The 14674-nt window shown below is 37.6% G+C and overlaps 4 protein-coding genes across 4 annotated transcripts; 3 read left to right on the top strand and 1 right to left on the bottom strand.

Annotated features, from left to right (window-relative positions):
- The first annotated feature begins 201 nt into the window (after nucleotides 1–201).
- LOC110860021 (DDB1- and CUL4-associated factor 6) lies at nucleotides 202–4675 on the top strand. Its single transcript, XM_022109072.2, has 17 exons — nucleotides 202–1200; nucleotides 1271–1379; nucleotides 1472–1523; nucleotides 1597–1825; nucleotides 1901–1968; nucleotides 2033–2097; nucleotides 2162–2253; nucleotides 2316–2461; nucleotides 2540–2643; nucleotides 2718–2756; nucleotides 2840–2865; nucleotides 2922–3207; nucleotides 3279–3521; nucleotides 3589–3639; nucleotides 3714–3915; nucleotides 3991–4068; nucleotides 4143–4675. The coding sequence occupies exons 1-17, from the start codon at nucleotides 1095–1097 to the stop codon at nucleotides 4275–4277; spliced, it is 2031 nt and encodes a 676-aa protein (XP_021964764.1). The 5' UTR covers nucleotides 202–1094; the 3' UTR covers nucleotides 4278–4675.
- A 633-nt stretch (nucleotides 4676–5308) lies between these two features.
- Nucleotides 5309–9442, top strand: LOC110860023. Its single transcript, XM_022109074.2, has 11 exons — nucleotides 5309–5817; nucleotides 5894–5932; nucleotides 6017–6108; nucleotides 6183–6404; nucleotides 6486–6637; nucleotides 6717–6995; nucleotides 7070–7095; nucleotides 7180–7209; nucleotides 7277–7361; nucleotides 7433–7513; nucleotides 7639–9442. Exons 1-11 carry the CDS (start codon nucleotides 5585–5587, stop codon nucleotides 7756–7758), a joined length of 1359 nt encoding a protein of 452 aa, XP_021964766.1. The 5' UTR covers nucleotides 5309–5584; the 3' UTR covers nucleotides 7759–9442.
- A 763-nt stretch (nucleotides 9443–10205) lies between these two features.
- On the top strand, nucleotides 10206–13779 carry LOC110860017 (sialin). The gene is made up of 17 exons (XM_035859844.1): nucleotides 10206–10453; nucleotides 10524–10681; nucleotides 10752–10790; nucleotides 10883–10929; nucleotides 11090–11261; nucleotides 11323–11467; nucleotides 11544–11727; nucleotides 11793–11825; nucleotides 11901–11992; nucleotides 12077–12203; nucleotides 12261–12286; nucleotides 12364–12487; nucleotides 12557–12700; nucleotides 12764–12825; nucleotides 12885–12932; nucleotides 13025–13069; nucleotides 13146–13779. Exons 2-17 carry the CDS (start codon nucleotides 10569–10571, stop codon nucleotides 13251–13253), a joined length of 1509 nt encoding a protein of 502 aa, XP_035715737.1. The 5' UTR covers nucleotides 10206–10453; nucleotides 10524–10568; the 3' UTR covers nucleotides 13254–13779.
- On the bottom strand, nucleotides 13713–14645 carry LOC110860016 (protein LLP homolog). Its single transcript, XM_022109061.2, has 3 exons — nucleotides 14408–14645; nucleotides 14074–14334; nucleotides 13713–13998 (listed from the first exon to the last, which is right to left on the bottom strand). The coding sequence occupies exons 1-3, from the start codon at nucleotides 14535–14537 to the stop codon at nucleotides 13886–13888; spliced, it is 504 nt and encodes a 167-aa protein (XP_021964753.1). The 5' UTR covers nucleotides 14538–14645; the 3' UTR covers nucleotides 13713–13885.
- Nucleotides 14646–14674: the final 29 nt, after the last annotated feature.

Below are 14674 nucleotides of genomic sequence, written 5' to 3'. Positions count from 1 at the left end.
TAATGATTGATCCAGCTTAACTATAGTTTCAAGTGGTTTATCATCGCTCATATTTTTCGGGAACATTGGGTATGCATGCATGACGATTGATAAGCGATTAAACATGTGGATTTTATTATCCAGTTGCATTTTACACGTTAGCAAATTACCAAGGTCTTTCCTCATTAGATCCGATTGAACACCGGGAAAGTTGACTTTCTCCGGATTTGTGAAACTGCCGAAAAATGCATAATTTTGACGTATTGCTACACTTTCACTCTAAGTAGTTTCAGGTCTATTAAATTAAGATTTATAGCAATAAAATAAAAGTGTTACACTCAATTTAATACTGCCATTAATAATCGATTGCCTTTGAGCCGCTATGCTTCCTACTCAATGAAGCCATTCATTCCAGTAAAAGTAAAATTAGTTTAAACTGGTTAAAATGTCAAGTTGAAGTTTAGTGTGTCAGATTAATGAACTGCTGTTTCACTTGTCATGTCATATTTAAGTCTCGCATTACAACAGTTTGTTAACAGTTGGTAAATACGTGCAAAGTTAAAGTTACATACATAAAAGTTGATTGAATGAAACTGAATGAGTAGATATTTTGGTGAAGGCCGTTTGTGTAAACCGTGTCTTGAATTGTATTGACTTTTGTCATTCAAGTGACAATAACAATACAAGACATACATATCGTTGACATATATTTAGTTATTGCTTAAACTTTAAAAAAATTCCATATTTCCATCCAACACCAGTTTTAACCAGTAAAGACCGGAAGTTATAAAGTGTAAACAGCAACAAAGCACATACACAGTTTTCACATTGACAAAATCTGACTTTCTTTTCTCGGCATGCTGCCAAAGCAAAAGTTGTCATGTGTTTTACTTTCGGGGAGAAGGATATCCAAAAAAAGTCACAAATGATGAGTTCTAAAAATGGGAGCACCACATTTTCAGAACATTTAGCCAAGAGGAAATCTAGTCTGCAGTCACTAATTACCTTGAAGTTTAACTAATGAACAGTAATAGTTTTAATCCGTTTAATTAGTATAACTTGTACAACTTGTACTTCTTCAGTCTAACCGGAAGTGGTAACAATTTGTTTGAGAAATGTCTCGGAGAAAGGCTCAATTCAACAGCCTTTTTCATGGAGTTACAAATTATACGGAGTTTAACACCGCTAGCAAAAGGAGATTGCTGTACAATCTTGCGAAAGGTAATAATCATACATAAGTGTAAATAATGGGGTCATCATTTATCACATGTAAATTAATAATTTTTGATAGATGACGAGGGACTAATCCATCGAATGACACGCTATCGAGTTGCAAATGTCCATCATGGCTGTGTCAACTCGATTTGTTGGAATGACGCCGGTACTTCAATTTTATCCGGGTAACAAACAATGGACAATTTCTGTTAATTAATTATGTTACTGTTCATGCTTTATGAAAACTAATGTTTTAATGTTTAATTAAAAATAATAGGTCGGACGACCAACATTTAAAGATTATTGATCCATTTCCCCTGCAACCTCGGGTAAGAATTTCTTGACTCATTCAAAATCCAGAATTAAAATTTGGACTATTGAATTTCATGTTGATCATTACAGATCCTTTGGGAATACAAAACGTCGCATAAATCCAACATTTTCTCTGCCCACTTTCTTCCATACAGTGACGATAGTCAAATCGTGTCCTGTTCTGGGGATGGATTGATACTCTACACGGACATTAATAAATCTTCGACAGAAAATTCGGCTTCCAGATTTAATTGTCATGAAGGAACATGTTACACCATATTAACGGTACCGAATGAGAGCAGAACTTTTCTTAGTTGTGGTGAGTGAAGCCGTCACCGGTTATCATGGAATAGTTACAAAGTTAATTATTAATTATCCAATTATGGATTTTTAGGGGAAGATGGCACCGTTCGATTCTTCGATCTGAGACAGAAAGACCACTGTGATTGCATCAATTCTCCCGTAATTAAGTAATATAATTGTGCAATTAAAGGTATGACCTTACTCTTGACCTGCGAATCAATAGACTGACGTTCTCATCACGACGAAACGCGCCGTGACGTCGATGGCTGTAAATCCGTTGGCACCCTGGTATTAAAAATATTATATGGCTTTATAGAGAAATTTATGTATATCACAAGCTTTGAGATCTTAGGTACCTTGCAATCGGTGTGGGAGACAGCTCAGTCAAAGTATTTGACCGACGAAGGTTAACTGTGGGGTCGAAGAATGAAGTTGACGCGGCAGGTGCGTGATTTTAAGATGATTTGTTTAAAATGATCATTATAATTAATTGACCAATTAATTAGAAACTTGTCAAGTGCGCCAACTTGCCGTACCTGAATTAGAACTAAGTGACCGATACTACAGAATCACGTCGTTGACCTATACGCCTTCGGGAACTCAACTTCTTGCCAGTTACTCGAGCGATTCTCTCTATTTATTTGATTTCACGGTAATTTACAAAGTTTAATGAATTATCATAACGAACCAATTTTTAAGAAATTATGAATCTTGTCATATTTTCTGCTAGGATGATGATAAATCTAAAGCATTTGGTGCACCATCTTCTGAAAGTAACGAGTCAGACTTAACCAGAGACAAAAAACAGGCTAAACCAAATTTAAAACGCCTCAGGTAAATAGTTATAAAAAAATGTGATCAAATGGTCAATTGAGTAAAAGAGACATAAATTATCCCAAATTGTACAGATTAAGAGGAGATTGGTCTGACACGGGCCCAAATGCGAGGTATGAATTTATTCATTTAAGGTGTAAATACATGAGAAATTAAATTAATTCTTTTTTTCATGATTATTTACGACTATTTTTAGACCACAGAGGGACGGAAGTGCTGGAGGTATTTGTCCCATATACATAATCAATCAATTTAAATAATAAATTTTATAATCTCAGAAATCGCTCAAGCTCGCCCCACTCTGCACCAATCCCTCATGGAACGAATGACCCTCGTCCTGGCACAAATGCTCAATGAAAATCCTCCCACAACTCCGGGAGGAGAAAGTGGTGCTCCAGAGAGTGGGAGCGACGAAAATCCAGGCACTGAAGATACGACTCTCCCAGCATTACCTTTTGTTAACCCAGCCCGAAATTCCAACCCTAATTCTAGTAATAATCGATCCGGAATACCGAGCGTGATTGAGGATGACTTTGCCAATTTACGGAGTTCCTTCGTTAATAGGTATTTAGTATTCAAGAAAGAAAATTGTAGAATTTGGTTATAATTTAATTGATAAATTTTGACAATTTTAGACACCGAGTTGAACCAGGCGCAGTAAATCTAAGCTATCGAGAAGGAGGTGGAAATGCTGGATTAATTTCAATGTCGGTCGGAAATGAAATGGAAAGAGACGCGTTAAATTCAATTGACATTGAAAGGGGTGAAAAACCGACTAGTTCTTCAAATGCTAAAAAATCATGGGAGAAAGCACTCTCAATGTCTCGATATCCGGGTGGAAAGATTCGAATGAAATTCACAGGACATCGAAATGCGAGGTATAAATACATTCGTGTTTAGCTAATTTATACTAATTTATTATGTAATTCTAATTTTATAACTCAGAACAATGATAAAAGAAGCAAACTTTTACGGCGACAAGTTCGTCCTCAGTGGGTGAGTTAAATAAGACAAGATTATTCTCAAAATATTCCTACAATTTGCTAAAATTATAATCTGATATTGTTCAGTTCTGATTGCGGTCACATCTTCATCTGGGATAAAAACACGGGTCGACTAGTCCAAATTCTAGAGGCGGACAATCACGTCGTCAATAACGTGCAACCACATCCATTTGATCCACTAATTGCTGCCTCAGGGATTGATTATGATGTCAAGATATTTGCACCCACGGCAGAAGAAAGTACTTTCAACAGAGATGTAGCCGCTGAGGTATGCAATATAAGCAAATCTGCATGCCATGCTGCAAGGATACTTGTTTTATAATGGTTTTTGCTATTTTCATAGCTCATAAAACGAAACGAACTCATGTTAGAAGAAACAAAGGACACGATAACAGTCCCTGCTGCATTTATGATAAGGATGGTACGTCATAGACTAACTGATGAATGGCATACTTGCTTAGAAAGTGTATACTTAGCTCAAATGTCTCATTATAGCTTTCGTGTCTATCCCACATTCGCCGATCTGGACGAAGTACTCAACCCAACAATCCTACTTCTCAACCTGATAACGATAACTCATCTACCACAACTAGTCAAGGGGATGACAATCTTCCAAATAATTCGGATTAGTCACCAGTTTGCTATTACTATTGACCTCAGCTATATATGCATAATAATTGATTTCATGGTCATATTTAATATGCTCTCACTGTAAAACAACTCCTTCATATTGCCTTCCGTTTTAGTCTGAAATAATTTTCACACGCGAATTGATTCATTTGTGTGGTGTCACCCAGATTTTAAGCGCAAATCACTTTTCGGAATTTAGATATTTAAGCCCTTTTGTTACACTACACGATTTTTGCTGCTGCTAATTTTATGAAATTCTAGCCAGAACTACTATGTACATATTTTATTCAAGCCCTTGTATTGTCTCACATTACTTCAAAGCAATAATACACATGCTAATATTCAGTCGAGTACAATAAAATAAACGATGTGGTATTTCACCATCATCATAGTCGTCATCCTGTTGATTTTGGACGCTTGACTTATTGAATATCGATACCTTTTCATGATTTATGAGGTAAAAGTCTTAAAATTGGAAATTCATGATTTATGATGGTCTCCGTCCTATGCCCAGGCCCACCCATCCATAGTAATCATCCAACTATTAGTGACAACCTTCGTATCGTATTGAAATACATACAGTTCTCGTCGTCTAAATGCTTTCTTTCTCCGTCGGCCATAAAATTACCAATTCAGCCAAACTGCTTTTAAATGAGTTTTGCCATCCCTCCCTCAATATTTTGCCATAAAATCGACCCCATCCATACATATGCATTCCTAAGAAATGGAAATACGTATATTTGTTTGTTTGTTTAGTTTTAACCCGTCAATTTCCATACCTGCCAAAAACAGGAGTCATTTAGCAGCGTTCCACCAGCAGTAAATTGGGCATCGATCGTCCCATAATTTTGCCAATGAATAAATAATTGCTTTTCCCGTTTGAACAAGGGTTTAGCGGAGTCGGATGAATTTTAAAGATTCTCTCGGCATCATCTTTAATTCAGTGACTAAATAACGTGCCGTCATTGGGTCGACCTAGCCATTCAGCCCCACCCAACCCATCATCCAACAGGCAGTGTATAGTATATGCGATAAATATCCCAACTCTTGATTTTGGTGTGTGACCCCTTATGAAACGCGACGACGACGATATTAAAATATGTTATTCTCCTTAGTCGACGTGGACAAAATTCTGGGGTGAAAGTCGTCACAAGTGTGGTGAAGGTTGGTCCAGTTTGCGTCCATCCTGCGAACGATTAGTACCTTCGCGTCTGCTTCTCTCAAATTTTGTTGCTTATTTAGTTACTTGTCGTACCTGACCTGACCTGACCTGACCCTGTGCCAAAAGGGGCACCAACTAAGTGACCATGTCGGGTCGTACGTATTCTAAAACGTATACAAAATTCTTCAACTTAGCGACGTTTTTCGGCGTTTTTCCCTTCAACCTTCAAGAGGACGGGACTGTGATCGACTACCATCGATCTGGACCTACCAAACTATGGGCGACCCTCAACACGACCTTTCTCATCCTGTATCTCTTCTACCAGTTGGGAATGATCACAGTGTCCTCCGTGTTGGGACGGGTGGATAAGTTGGGATGGTAAAATAAATTATTAAATTTGGCTAATTAGACATAAAAATGTACGTATGTAGCTTATGTATAATCTTGGAAATAGGTTCTCACAATCATGCTGGCTAATCATGGCACTATTCCCGTAAGAATAATATTTTCCATGGGGTATTCTGCAAATAGCTGTAAAATAATTCGTAACTAATTACTTTCACGGTGATTATTTTAGCCTTCCAAGTCTCATCCTCTACTCGAAGAAGCGACAGAAGTTGTGCGAGTGTCTGACACAATGGGTCCAACTGGAAAAAGACTTGATTGGAGGTGGACATGTTTTCATTAGAATTTCATAATTTTATGATACACAGGCGTATTTACGAGTATTTTTCGACCTACAGGAAAGGATACTGGTGCCAACATGAAGGAAAAGAAAGTCTCGACCATCTTCAACATGAACGATCCAGCTCTGATCAAGGAAGGAATGGAGTACGAGTCCTTTCGACGCGGTCTCTTCTGCTTCCACGCTCAGGAGAAAACCTTCAAGAAGCTGATGTGGATGTACTGCTTCATCGCCATCATAACTTCGTGCGTCGTGGGGCTGCATAATCTGTCAAATCCGGGTATTACAAAAATTAGCGTAAATGTACTTGTTAGGATCGAAATATAGGGATTTTCATGAAATTTTCTGTACTAAATCTCAGATTTCCCCGCGTACTTCACCTCTCTGCTGGACCCCAAACGTGATAACTCGATCATCATCTACGCCTCGTCTGCCATGCAATTCTACATGGTCGGACTCTGCGTCATCCACGTTGGTTCGTTCGAAATCCTGATGATGGGCTGCGTCCGATCGGTAGGTTGAAGGCAGAGAATGAACAATGTAATGTTTAAAATATGTATGCAACCCTATATTATTTTTACCATTTTCAAAGATTCGACACTGCATCGAGTCCCTCTCAAATCTGAACTCTGTGTCGATGGAGAGGAGGGCCGTGTGCGGACGAAAAAAGCCAAAGAATGACACCCTCGACGTGGCCACAATTGCGGAAAATATCGAAAAGAGGGATGCCACACAGTACGGGTCGCAGCAGGAGATGCAGGTCGAAGAAGCAACGGACAACTACCGAAGGGTCGAATTCGTCGTGGAAAATATCAACGAATGTTTCTCTGGAAGCTTCTTGGCTCATCAGACGATGTACTTGGCAATGATGGTAATAATGATATTTGATATTTTTTGGGGGCAATGTGAGATTAAATTTGTAATAAATTTTATATTATTTTCTAGTGCATCCTCATCTTCGTATTCTTACGGTACTTACATTTACATGATATGTAGATTAGTCAAAGTGAAAGTGGAGAAAGTTTTGAGTTACACTTTTGTTAAATTGTTTACAGATCAAGCGAGAATAATTCCATCATAACGAGGTAATTATTTAGATTTTTTTTATACTTTTGAAAAAAGTTGTGACTTTAAAAAAATGTGACTTTTTAGCATCTTCTTCTCGACTTATTCGATCTTCTTCACCCTCCGAATCTGCTGTCTGCTCCCATTCTTGGGAAAATTGGGTGAAGACTCGGTGAGTGATTGAAAGTATGGTTAACAATTGTGGAGAAACTTTTAGTTTATTTTGTTGTTGGATTTTTTTAGGAAATCTTCATCTACTCATGGTTGGAGGAAATCCCGAAACTTCTCCGGGGAGGAAAGCCATACGAAACTGCTGAAGTGAAAGTAAGCTGACTTTCTCCTTTTGTCATTTTATTTGTCAACTAGACTTATTGTGACGTTGAAATGAGATTGAAATGTCAAAAATCATAATACAATTTTGTCATTTCCCTTTTTTAAAAAAACTTTAGCTTCATGCCTGCCGAATTCTTGGGATCAACTGCGGAGACTATTACGACATTCAGGGTTCCACCATCCTGACCTTCTTCTCCATCGTGACAACCTATCTCATCATCCTGCTCCAATTGTAAACCTTGTCAAAAGAGGTTTACAAAAGAGGGGAGAGAAGCTCAAGAGCAATTCTATACAACAAATAATAAAGCTCAATTCACAGTAGTGGTAAAGATGAAGAGGGGACATCAACGTCAAAAGCAGACGAATCATATAAAATATAATAATAGAATTACAAGAATACATAAAAAAAAAAAAAAAAAAAAACCTTTATTACAACCACTGGACCCCACGAATGGGCCATTACCCAGGGAGGGAGAAGAGTACCTGAGCTTGGCAGTGGGGAAAAACGAGAAAAACCCACTGCAGGCACTAGGACTTGAACCCAGCACCTCCATTCAGCCCACTCAGGTGGACGGTAAGCAGGATGGCATTTCTGCCACTCCGCCTCGTCACCCTTCATAGACGAAATCGCATAAGTAACGCAAAAAATAGATGTACACACAATGGGATCAAAAAATAGGCTTAAAGTCACACCACCAAAATAATTTCTTGTAATGTACAAGCTTCTTGTGAGTAGTTTCGTTGTTGCATGCATGCATTTTATTCGTGTTGTTTCACTCGTTTCTTAGAATAATTTGGGGTAAAATGTAGATACAAAATAAGTAGTTAAATAGTAAATTAAAAGCAAGAAGGACAATTAACGTACCTGGAAGGAATAATACCTGAGCAATATAATCAACTACCACGGGGGACAGACATGCTTTAAAAAAGTGTATTTCTAGCAATATGGAAGATCATTCACCTCGTATAAAAAATGTATATACATAATTAGGTTGTCAGTGTTGTAAAAAAATCTTCAAATTTTGCATACTAGAAATTTTGTTAGACAGCGATTTTAGTAGAAAATCGATTGCCGGTACCATAAAATACATCTTAAAACACATCTTGTACATATAAATATTTGTCATTGTTGTAGCATATCATTGTAAATATGGATGTTTAAAAATACTTGGTAGATTTTTATCATTTCCAGAAAGGGTGAAGCGAAAGGCTATAAATTATATATGTTATTGCGGCTAATTATTTTCCTATTCTGAAAAAAATGTCAAGTTATGTATCCCTGGAATGGAAATTGTGCTGGAAAATGTGGGCTTGGTTGGGAAATTGTATATTACGTGGTGGGGGATCCATACTAGACATGCATACATATTGCTGAACAAAGATAATAGATAGGATAGGAGGAAGGCAGAGGATGAATAATTAAGGAAATGGGAAAATATATTGGAACGAATGGACTGTACCCCACTAATTACCTGTATTACGTAGAGGAGAAAGTCGCCCCGTGCGTTACGGAAAGTCTTAAATATTATTGTGCCAGATCTAACCAACGTACAGACATAATAGCTGTTGAATCAGCGAACATAACAGTTTAACCCTCTAAATAATAAACAATTTATTGATCTTGGTATGAAAAACAGTTTAGGGGTTTGGACTGGAAAATATTGCGGAAAAGTATATACTAAAATTAATACTTGATTCAATTGCCTTTGCTTTCTCCCTTGAAAATGTGGTTTGGAAGGTCGATTTAAAATGAAATATTGGTCTTTTATTGGAGTTTTGGATTTTCAGTGTCATCCTGCTTCTAACTCTCATCTATAGCATTCTCTAATCATTATTCAAATGTGTTGGTAAATCTTTCGTATGATTCATGATCAAAAGTAATATAATAAATGATTCGTGTATTTTTTGTGTATCGTAAAATGAAGGGTGTTTCCATCAAATTTTTTGCGCATAAAAAACTTGCAAACTGGAAGACAGACATATTTTTATGTATGCAGAAAAATAGTTCAATGTCATATCACTTATGTATAATGGCGAGAGAGTTTGCACAACTTTCTCCAATTGTTTTGCTGCTATTTTATAAACCGATGGCCCTACAATACAAATGTCAGACGTCATTCTTACAATTCTCACATTTCTCACTCTTCCTCCGACATGTGTTTCAACAAAAGAAGTGTTTTATAATATATTCCAATCTGTCACCTTCAAAACCTTGTGTATACTATCTCAGAAAAAGAAACGGGACATTTTCACTCGTCTCACGTCTCACATAATGCACGACGAAATGCTATGAATCGTATATCTCGTTCTAGGTCACCGAAAGTGTGAAATATATTGAGATAGACTGGGTTTGGTCGCTAATTATTCCATCAACTCAACCATAAGGACCCAGGCATGCAACCAAACCACCCGTCAGTCCTCTGGGAGAGAGAAAGTGGGCGAGGTAGTGAAAACAGGCTCAGCTCATGTACCGGGCAAACCGACCGACTAAAACTTGATGTTATATATACACAAAATAATATCTATCTCCAAATCCCCTTCACTCTAACAAGTCGTCCTGAGAAAGAGAGTAGCAGGCAGAATGCATTGTATAGCGGATACAGAAATGCTGTTGCTGGTGAAAGTTGGTCGATTTCTCTTGATGTCAATTTCGCTCCATATGCTTCTCTCTCGGAGATGTGCTTTATCTGCTTAACCCAGAGATTGCCCTGTCCTACCATCCACTATTCTAGGGGGTAGAGATCAGAAGAATATGGAATAAAATACTTGTTTGCCATACACAAAGTTGAGGATAAGTAGTGTAGCTTGTAGGCTGGTCTTGAGCATATAATTCTGGTGGTGCTAGATATGGCATCTTGTTAGTGCACATACATAAATATACAACCGCCTGTTGAGTAGATTGCTACATTTGCCTAACCAGATAGGAAGCAAGTAGGTCATGTTGAATTAAAATAATCATTGGGGTCGTAATGTTCTCATAAAATACTTAATAAGAATAAAGAGCTGGATATAGTTTTCACGGTGAAAAGAGAAAGCGGAGAAAGTCATGGCAGATACTGAGAAATTGATCAAAACGCCTGAAAACTATGCCGCACTGGCATCATCAGAACCGGAAGGAGCGTGTGACACCAGCAGTGATTCGGATTTGCATTTGAGACGGTACATATTATTTGAGCAATTAGATTTTTTACAGAGATTTTTTTTTCTAAATTATTCTATCATTTGATAGGAAATGGTGGGCAAGGGTTTTCATGTATAATCCGTTCAAGTAAGTTGTGTCATAGTTTGCAAAGTTAGGAATAATTAACTAATTGTTATTTATATTTAGTTAGCTAATTACACTACTTTTTTTATATAAAGCTATTTCCTTCCTCGTCGATATGGCGTTGCGACTCTCGCGTTCTTGGGTAACAATTAAATTCATTTATTTACACTTCGATATCTCGTTGACAAAGACCTGACAAACAATTCAAATGAGACTGGTGTACAAATTGGAATTTATCATAAACAGTACTACTAGACGGACGTCCTGGGTCCTAAGTACACATCAACTAAAAATTTCTTTAGGTTTCTGCAACGTCTACTCGCTCCGAGTCAATTTGAGCGTGGCGATAGTGGCGATGACTGCCCCCAAGACGGAGGGCGAAAAGCCGGCGTTCGATTGGGACTCGCAACAGCAAGGCTTGATTTTGAGCACGTTCTTTTATGGATACATTTTTACCCAGATTCCGGGTGGATGGTGAGAACAATTGACTAATTTGCATAAAAAGTAATGAATTTAATTATGGATTAAATTATAGGCTGGCTAATAAACTGGGTGGGAAGCGTGTTTTTGGCTATGGCGTGTTGGCATCGTCCGTCTTAGCCATGATAACACCGGTGGTGGTGACCTATGCTGGGGTGAAAGGATTGATGGCCGTTCGAGTTTTGCAAGGATTGGCGGAAGTGAGTAATAATTTCTTCAAAATTATAATTTGAGATTTTTCTTTTGACAAACTGACATTTTTCCATTATTCTCCAGGGTGTGGTCTATCCTAGCATTCACGCAGTGTGGTCGCAATGGGCACCCATCACGGAAAGGTCGCGGTTGGCGACAATTGCATTTTCCGGTTCCTATGTCGGTACCGTGATTGCCCTTCCGATCTCTGGAATTCTTTCTGATCTGTATGGATGGCACAGTATTTTTTATGCTTTTGGCGTGCTGGGTAATTTTCAGCATTTTTTTCTCGTGGGACTTCTTTACATTTAAGATATTTTTCTCCACTTTTAGCGTTTGCATGGGCAGTATTTTGGATGATCACTGGTATGCATTTAATTTAATTAACTGAAATTGAATTATTTAGTATGTTTAACTTATTTTTCCATTATACTTGACTAGTTGGTGATAGCCCATCGGAGGATAAGAGAATTTCTGAGGATGAGATTGATTACATCGCAGCAAGTATCAATGCTGGAGGGTCTGCAGCTAATGTATGTATGCACGCTGTCATATTTTCAGGAATTCTTCACAATTAAATTATCTTAATGTTTCGCATATTATTTTAATTGTTTCAGCGCCACAAGCCACTGCCATGGTGGAAGATGATGACTTCGCTACCAGTCTGGGCAATTAATTGTGCACATTTTGCTGAAAATTGGGGATTTTACACGCTCTTGACCTTCCTGCCCCGGTTCATGAATGGTTAGTCGATCACTATAATTACGTTGTGCAGTAATTTGAAAATATTTTCATTTTTAGACATGTTTGACCTGGAAATGAGTCAGGTATAGCAAATGAGTTATGCAAAATCTGTACTGTTTTTCAAGGAAATATTGATCAGAGTTTTTTTTGTGTAAATCAGGCCGGTTTACTGTCTGCCCTCCCTTACATGCTCATGGCTGTCGTGGTCCAACTAGCCGGATTCATGGCGGATTATGCTCGAGTTCATTACGCCAGTACCACTGTGGTTCGAAAAACCTTCACATGTACGGCAGAAAATCTACTGTCTGATTTAGGGATAAATTAAACTAATAATTTTGCTAATTTTTATGCAGGTGTGGCGTTCATCTGTCAAACGATCTTTATGATTTGTGCCGCATATGTGGGAAGCCCTGGTTGGGCGATGGCATGTCTAACATTCTCGGTGGGTCTGGGTGGATTTGCGTGGGCCGGTTTCAGCGTCAACCACTTGGACATTGGTACGAACTGCAGCGATTCGAAATTAATTTGAAGGTCTAATTTTCATTTCATACATGTTTCAGCTCCGCAATACGCTTCTGTATTGATGGGTATATCGAACACGTTTGCAACCATTCCTGGATTGGTAAAAATATTCCCAAAATTTGTGTCATACGTTTTACCCCAATTATCTTAACTTTATAGATATCGCCCTATCTTGCCGGAAAAATGCTACAACATGGATCAACAAGTGTAAGAATTTTAAACACGTTAAGACAAACGCAGAGAAGTGCAATAAATGAATGCAGAGGATTTTGTATTATACGATTTTCTATGATTTTCAGACGATTGGAGAATGGCGAGGAATATTTTCAGTCTCTGCAACCATTGTTAGTCAATATATTCCTAATTATGTTTTATAATATCCAGCCACGTTCATGATTTTATAACCTTGCATTTTTTTAGTACATGGTCGGGGCCCTGCTCTATGGATTGCTAGCGTCCGGCGAACAACAAAAGTGGGCTGGACCATCTGCCGCAGAAATTGCCGGAACTGCTATCGAATCAGATTGAAATTGAGAAACGAAATGAAATTCATCTTATACACCTCACAGTATTGTTGATTCGAATATGTTAACTGTTGATGTTGTGAATTATTTTTGCAGTTTAGTAATCTATGTTTTCTATAAAAAAAATAGTTTTGATTCGTATTCCAATTATTTAAAATTCCGTAAAGAAAAATTATGACCAAAATTTGAAAATCACTCATATCTACTAAAATCGTCCTCTCTAATCTAATCCGGCAACAAATTAGCGACAACTTGTGATGATACCAAGTACATACACTTTTAATCAACTCATCAACAAATTCCCCATTCGACCACTAATTCTCTACCTACCTGGACAATCTATATACTCTTGTGAAAATATGTTATCGATCTCTCTTCCTCTCTGATGAAAAATTGTACCTTTTTGTGAAAATTAATTCTATGCACTTATTAATCATCTCATACATTTTTGAGAAACGAGAAATAATTACTGCGATTGTTATTTGCTTGAAACACAAATATTAATAAATATAAAGGTAGATGGTCAGATATATCTTGAAATTGTTAAAAACTATTACGTTTACTAAATATAATTTCCAAGTTATCCGTAATTAATTAATAAATCTGACAGAATGCAAATTAAATCAAACTTGTTTTTTATCTTTTAATCTTCTTTCCTGAAACTGATAATGCTCGGCGTTTCGATATCCTTTTATTTTTCTTTTGTTGTGTTCTCATTTTCCGTTTATTCATCCAAGCGGGGTAATTTCCTGTGGTTTAGATCACACTCATAAGTACAACTAGAAATATCCACAATTACATAATTCATTGAATAGTTAACTAACCAAATTGATCACGCATAGTCCTTTTGCTAAAGACATGTTCCGGCTTATCGACGGCCATGTCTTCACCTTCACCTTTATCTTCCTCGTCGTCATCAATCACTTCCTCTTCGTCGTCATCTGTTTTTTCTTCAGCCAAATCTCGCCTTGACTTCCGTTTGTCACCGCCACGACGGATTTTTCTTGGGCGAATGATGCGTCTGGCCTCAACGATAGGAATTTTTGTCGACACTTCTGTAATGTCGTCCTCCATTTTAATTTCACCTGCAATAAATGACACTTTGCATAATTATGCTGCACTTTTATCTTATCAAATATTATTGCAAGAGGCTTTTACCTGCAATTTGTGGATATTCGCCAGCGGCGGTCAACATTTTAATTAGACGGTCGTTTTCCCTGACCCCATTCTTTTCTCGCTTTGCTGCCTTCATCTTCCTCTTCCACTTGCTTCTTAAACTTTTTGCCATTTTGAAACACTAATTTAACTAATTATTCGGAAATCTCAAAAAAAAAACTAAATGCAAGAACTGTGTGAACACGAGGAGTGAATGAGCACGCGAGGAACTTTGAGACGAGCGGGTTTCAGTTACTTGAGATTTACTTG

Source organism: Folsomia candida, unplaced genomic scaffold, assembly GCF_002217175.1.
Source record: "Folsomia candida strain VU population unplaced genomic scaffold, ASM221717v1 Fcan01_Sc028, whole genome shotgun sequence".
Taxonomy (NCBI): domain Eukaryota; kingdom Metazoa; phylum Arthropoda; class Collembola; order Entomobryomorpha; family Isotomidae; genus Folsomia; species Folsomia candida.
Note: the sequence above shows the minus strand (reverse complement) of the source record. Positions and strands in the feature narration are given on the sequence as shown.

Bases quoted from the DNA above. Each gene is read 5' to 3' on its own strand.
- LOC110860021 (XM_022109072.2), top strand. From the start codon at position 1,095: ATGTCTCGGAGAAAGGCTCAATTCAACAGCCTTTTTCATGGAGTTACA. The intron at 1,380-1,471 runs GTAACAAACAAT...TAAAAATAATAG, and splicing joins GGTACTTCAATTTTATCCGG to GTCGGACGACCAACATTTAA. The intron at 3,208-3,278 runs GTATTTAGTATT...TGACAATTTTAG, and splicing joins CGGAGTTCCTTCGTTAATAG to ACACCGAGTTGAACCAGGCG.
- LOC110860023 (XM_022109074.2), top strand. From the start codon at position 5,585: ATGTCGGGTCGTACGTATTCTAAAACGTATACAAAATTCTTCAACTTA. The intron at 5,818-5,893 runs GTAAAATAAATT...TCTTGGAAATAG, and splicing joins CGGGTGGATAAGTTGGGATG to GTTCTCACAATCATGCTGGC. The intron at 6,109-6,182 runs GTGGACATGTTT...TTCGACCTACAG, and splicing joins GGAAAAAGACTTGATTGGAG to GAAAGGATACTGGTGCCAAC.
- LOC110860017 (XM_035859844.1), top strand. From the start codon at position 10,569: ATGGCAGATACTGAGAAATTGATCAAAACGCCTGAAAACTATGCCGCA. The intron at 12,204-12,260 runs GTTAGTCGATCA...TTTCATTTTTAG, and splicing joins CCTGCCCCGGTTCATGAATG to ACATGTTTGACCTGGAAATG. The intron at 12,701-12,763 runs GTACGAACTGCA...TACATGTTTCAG, and splicing joins CGTCAACCACTTGGACATTG to CTCCGCAATACGCTTCTGTA.
- LOC110860016 (XM_022109061.2), bottom strand. From the start codon at position 14,537: ATGGCAAAAAGTTTAAGAAGCAAGTGGAAGAGGAAGATGAAGGCAGCA. The intron at 14,335-14,407 runs GTAAAAGCCTCT...CATTTATTGCAG, and splicing joins CGAATATCCACAAATTGCAG to GTGAAATTAAAATGGAGGAC. The intron at 13,999-14,073 runs GTTAGTTAACTA...TCTAAACCACAG, and splicing joins GACTATGCGTGATCAATTTG to GAAATTACCCCGCTTGGATG.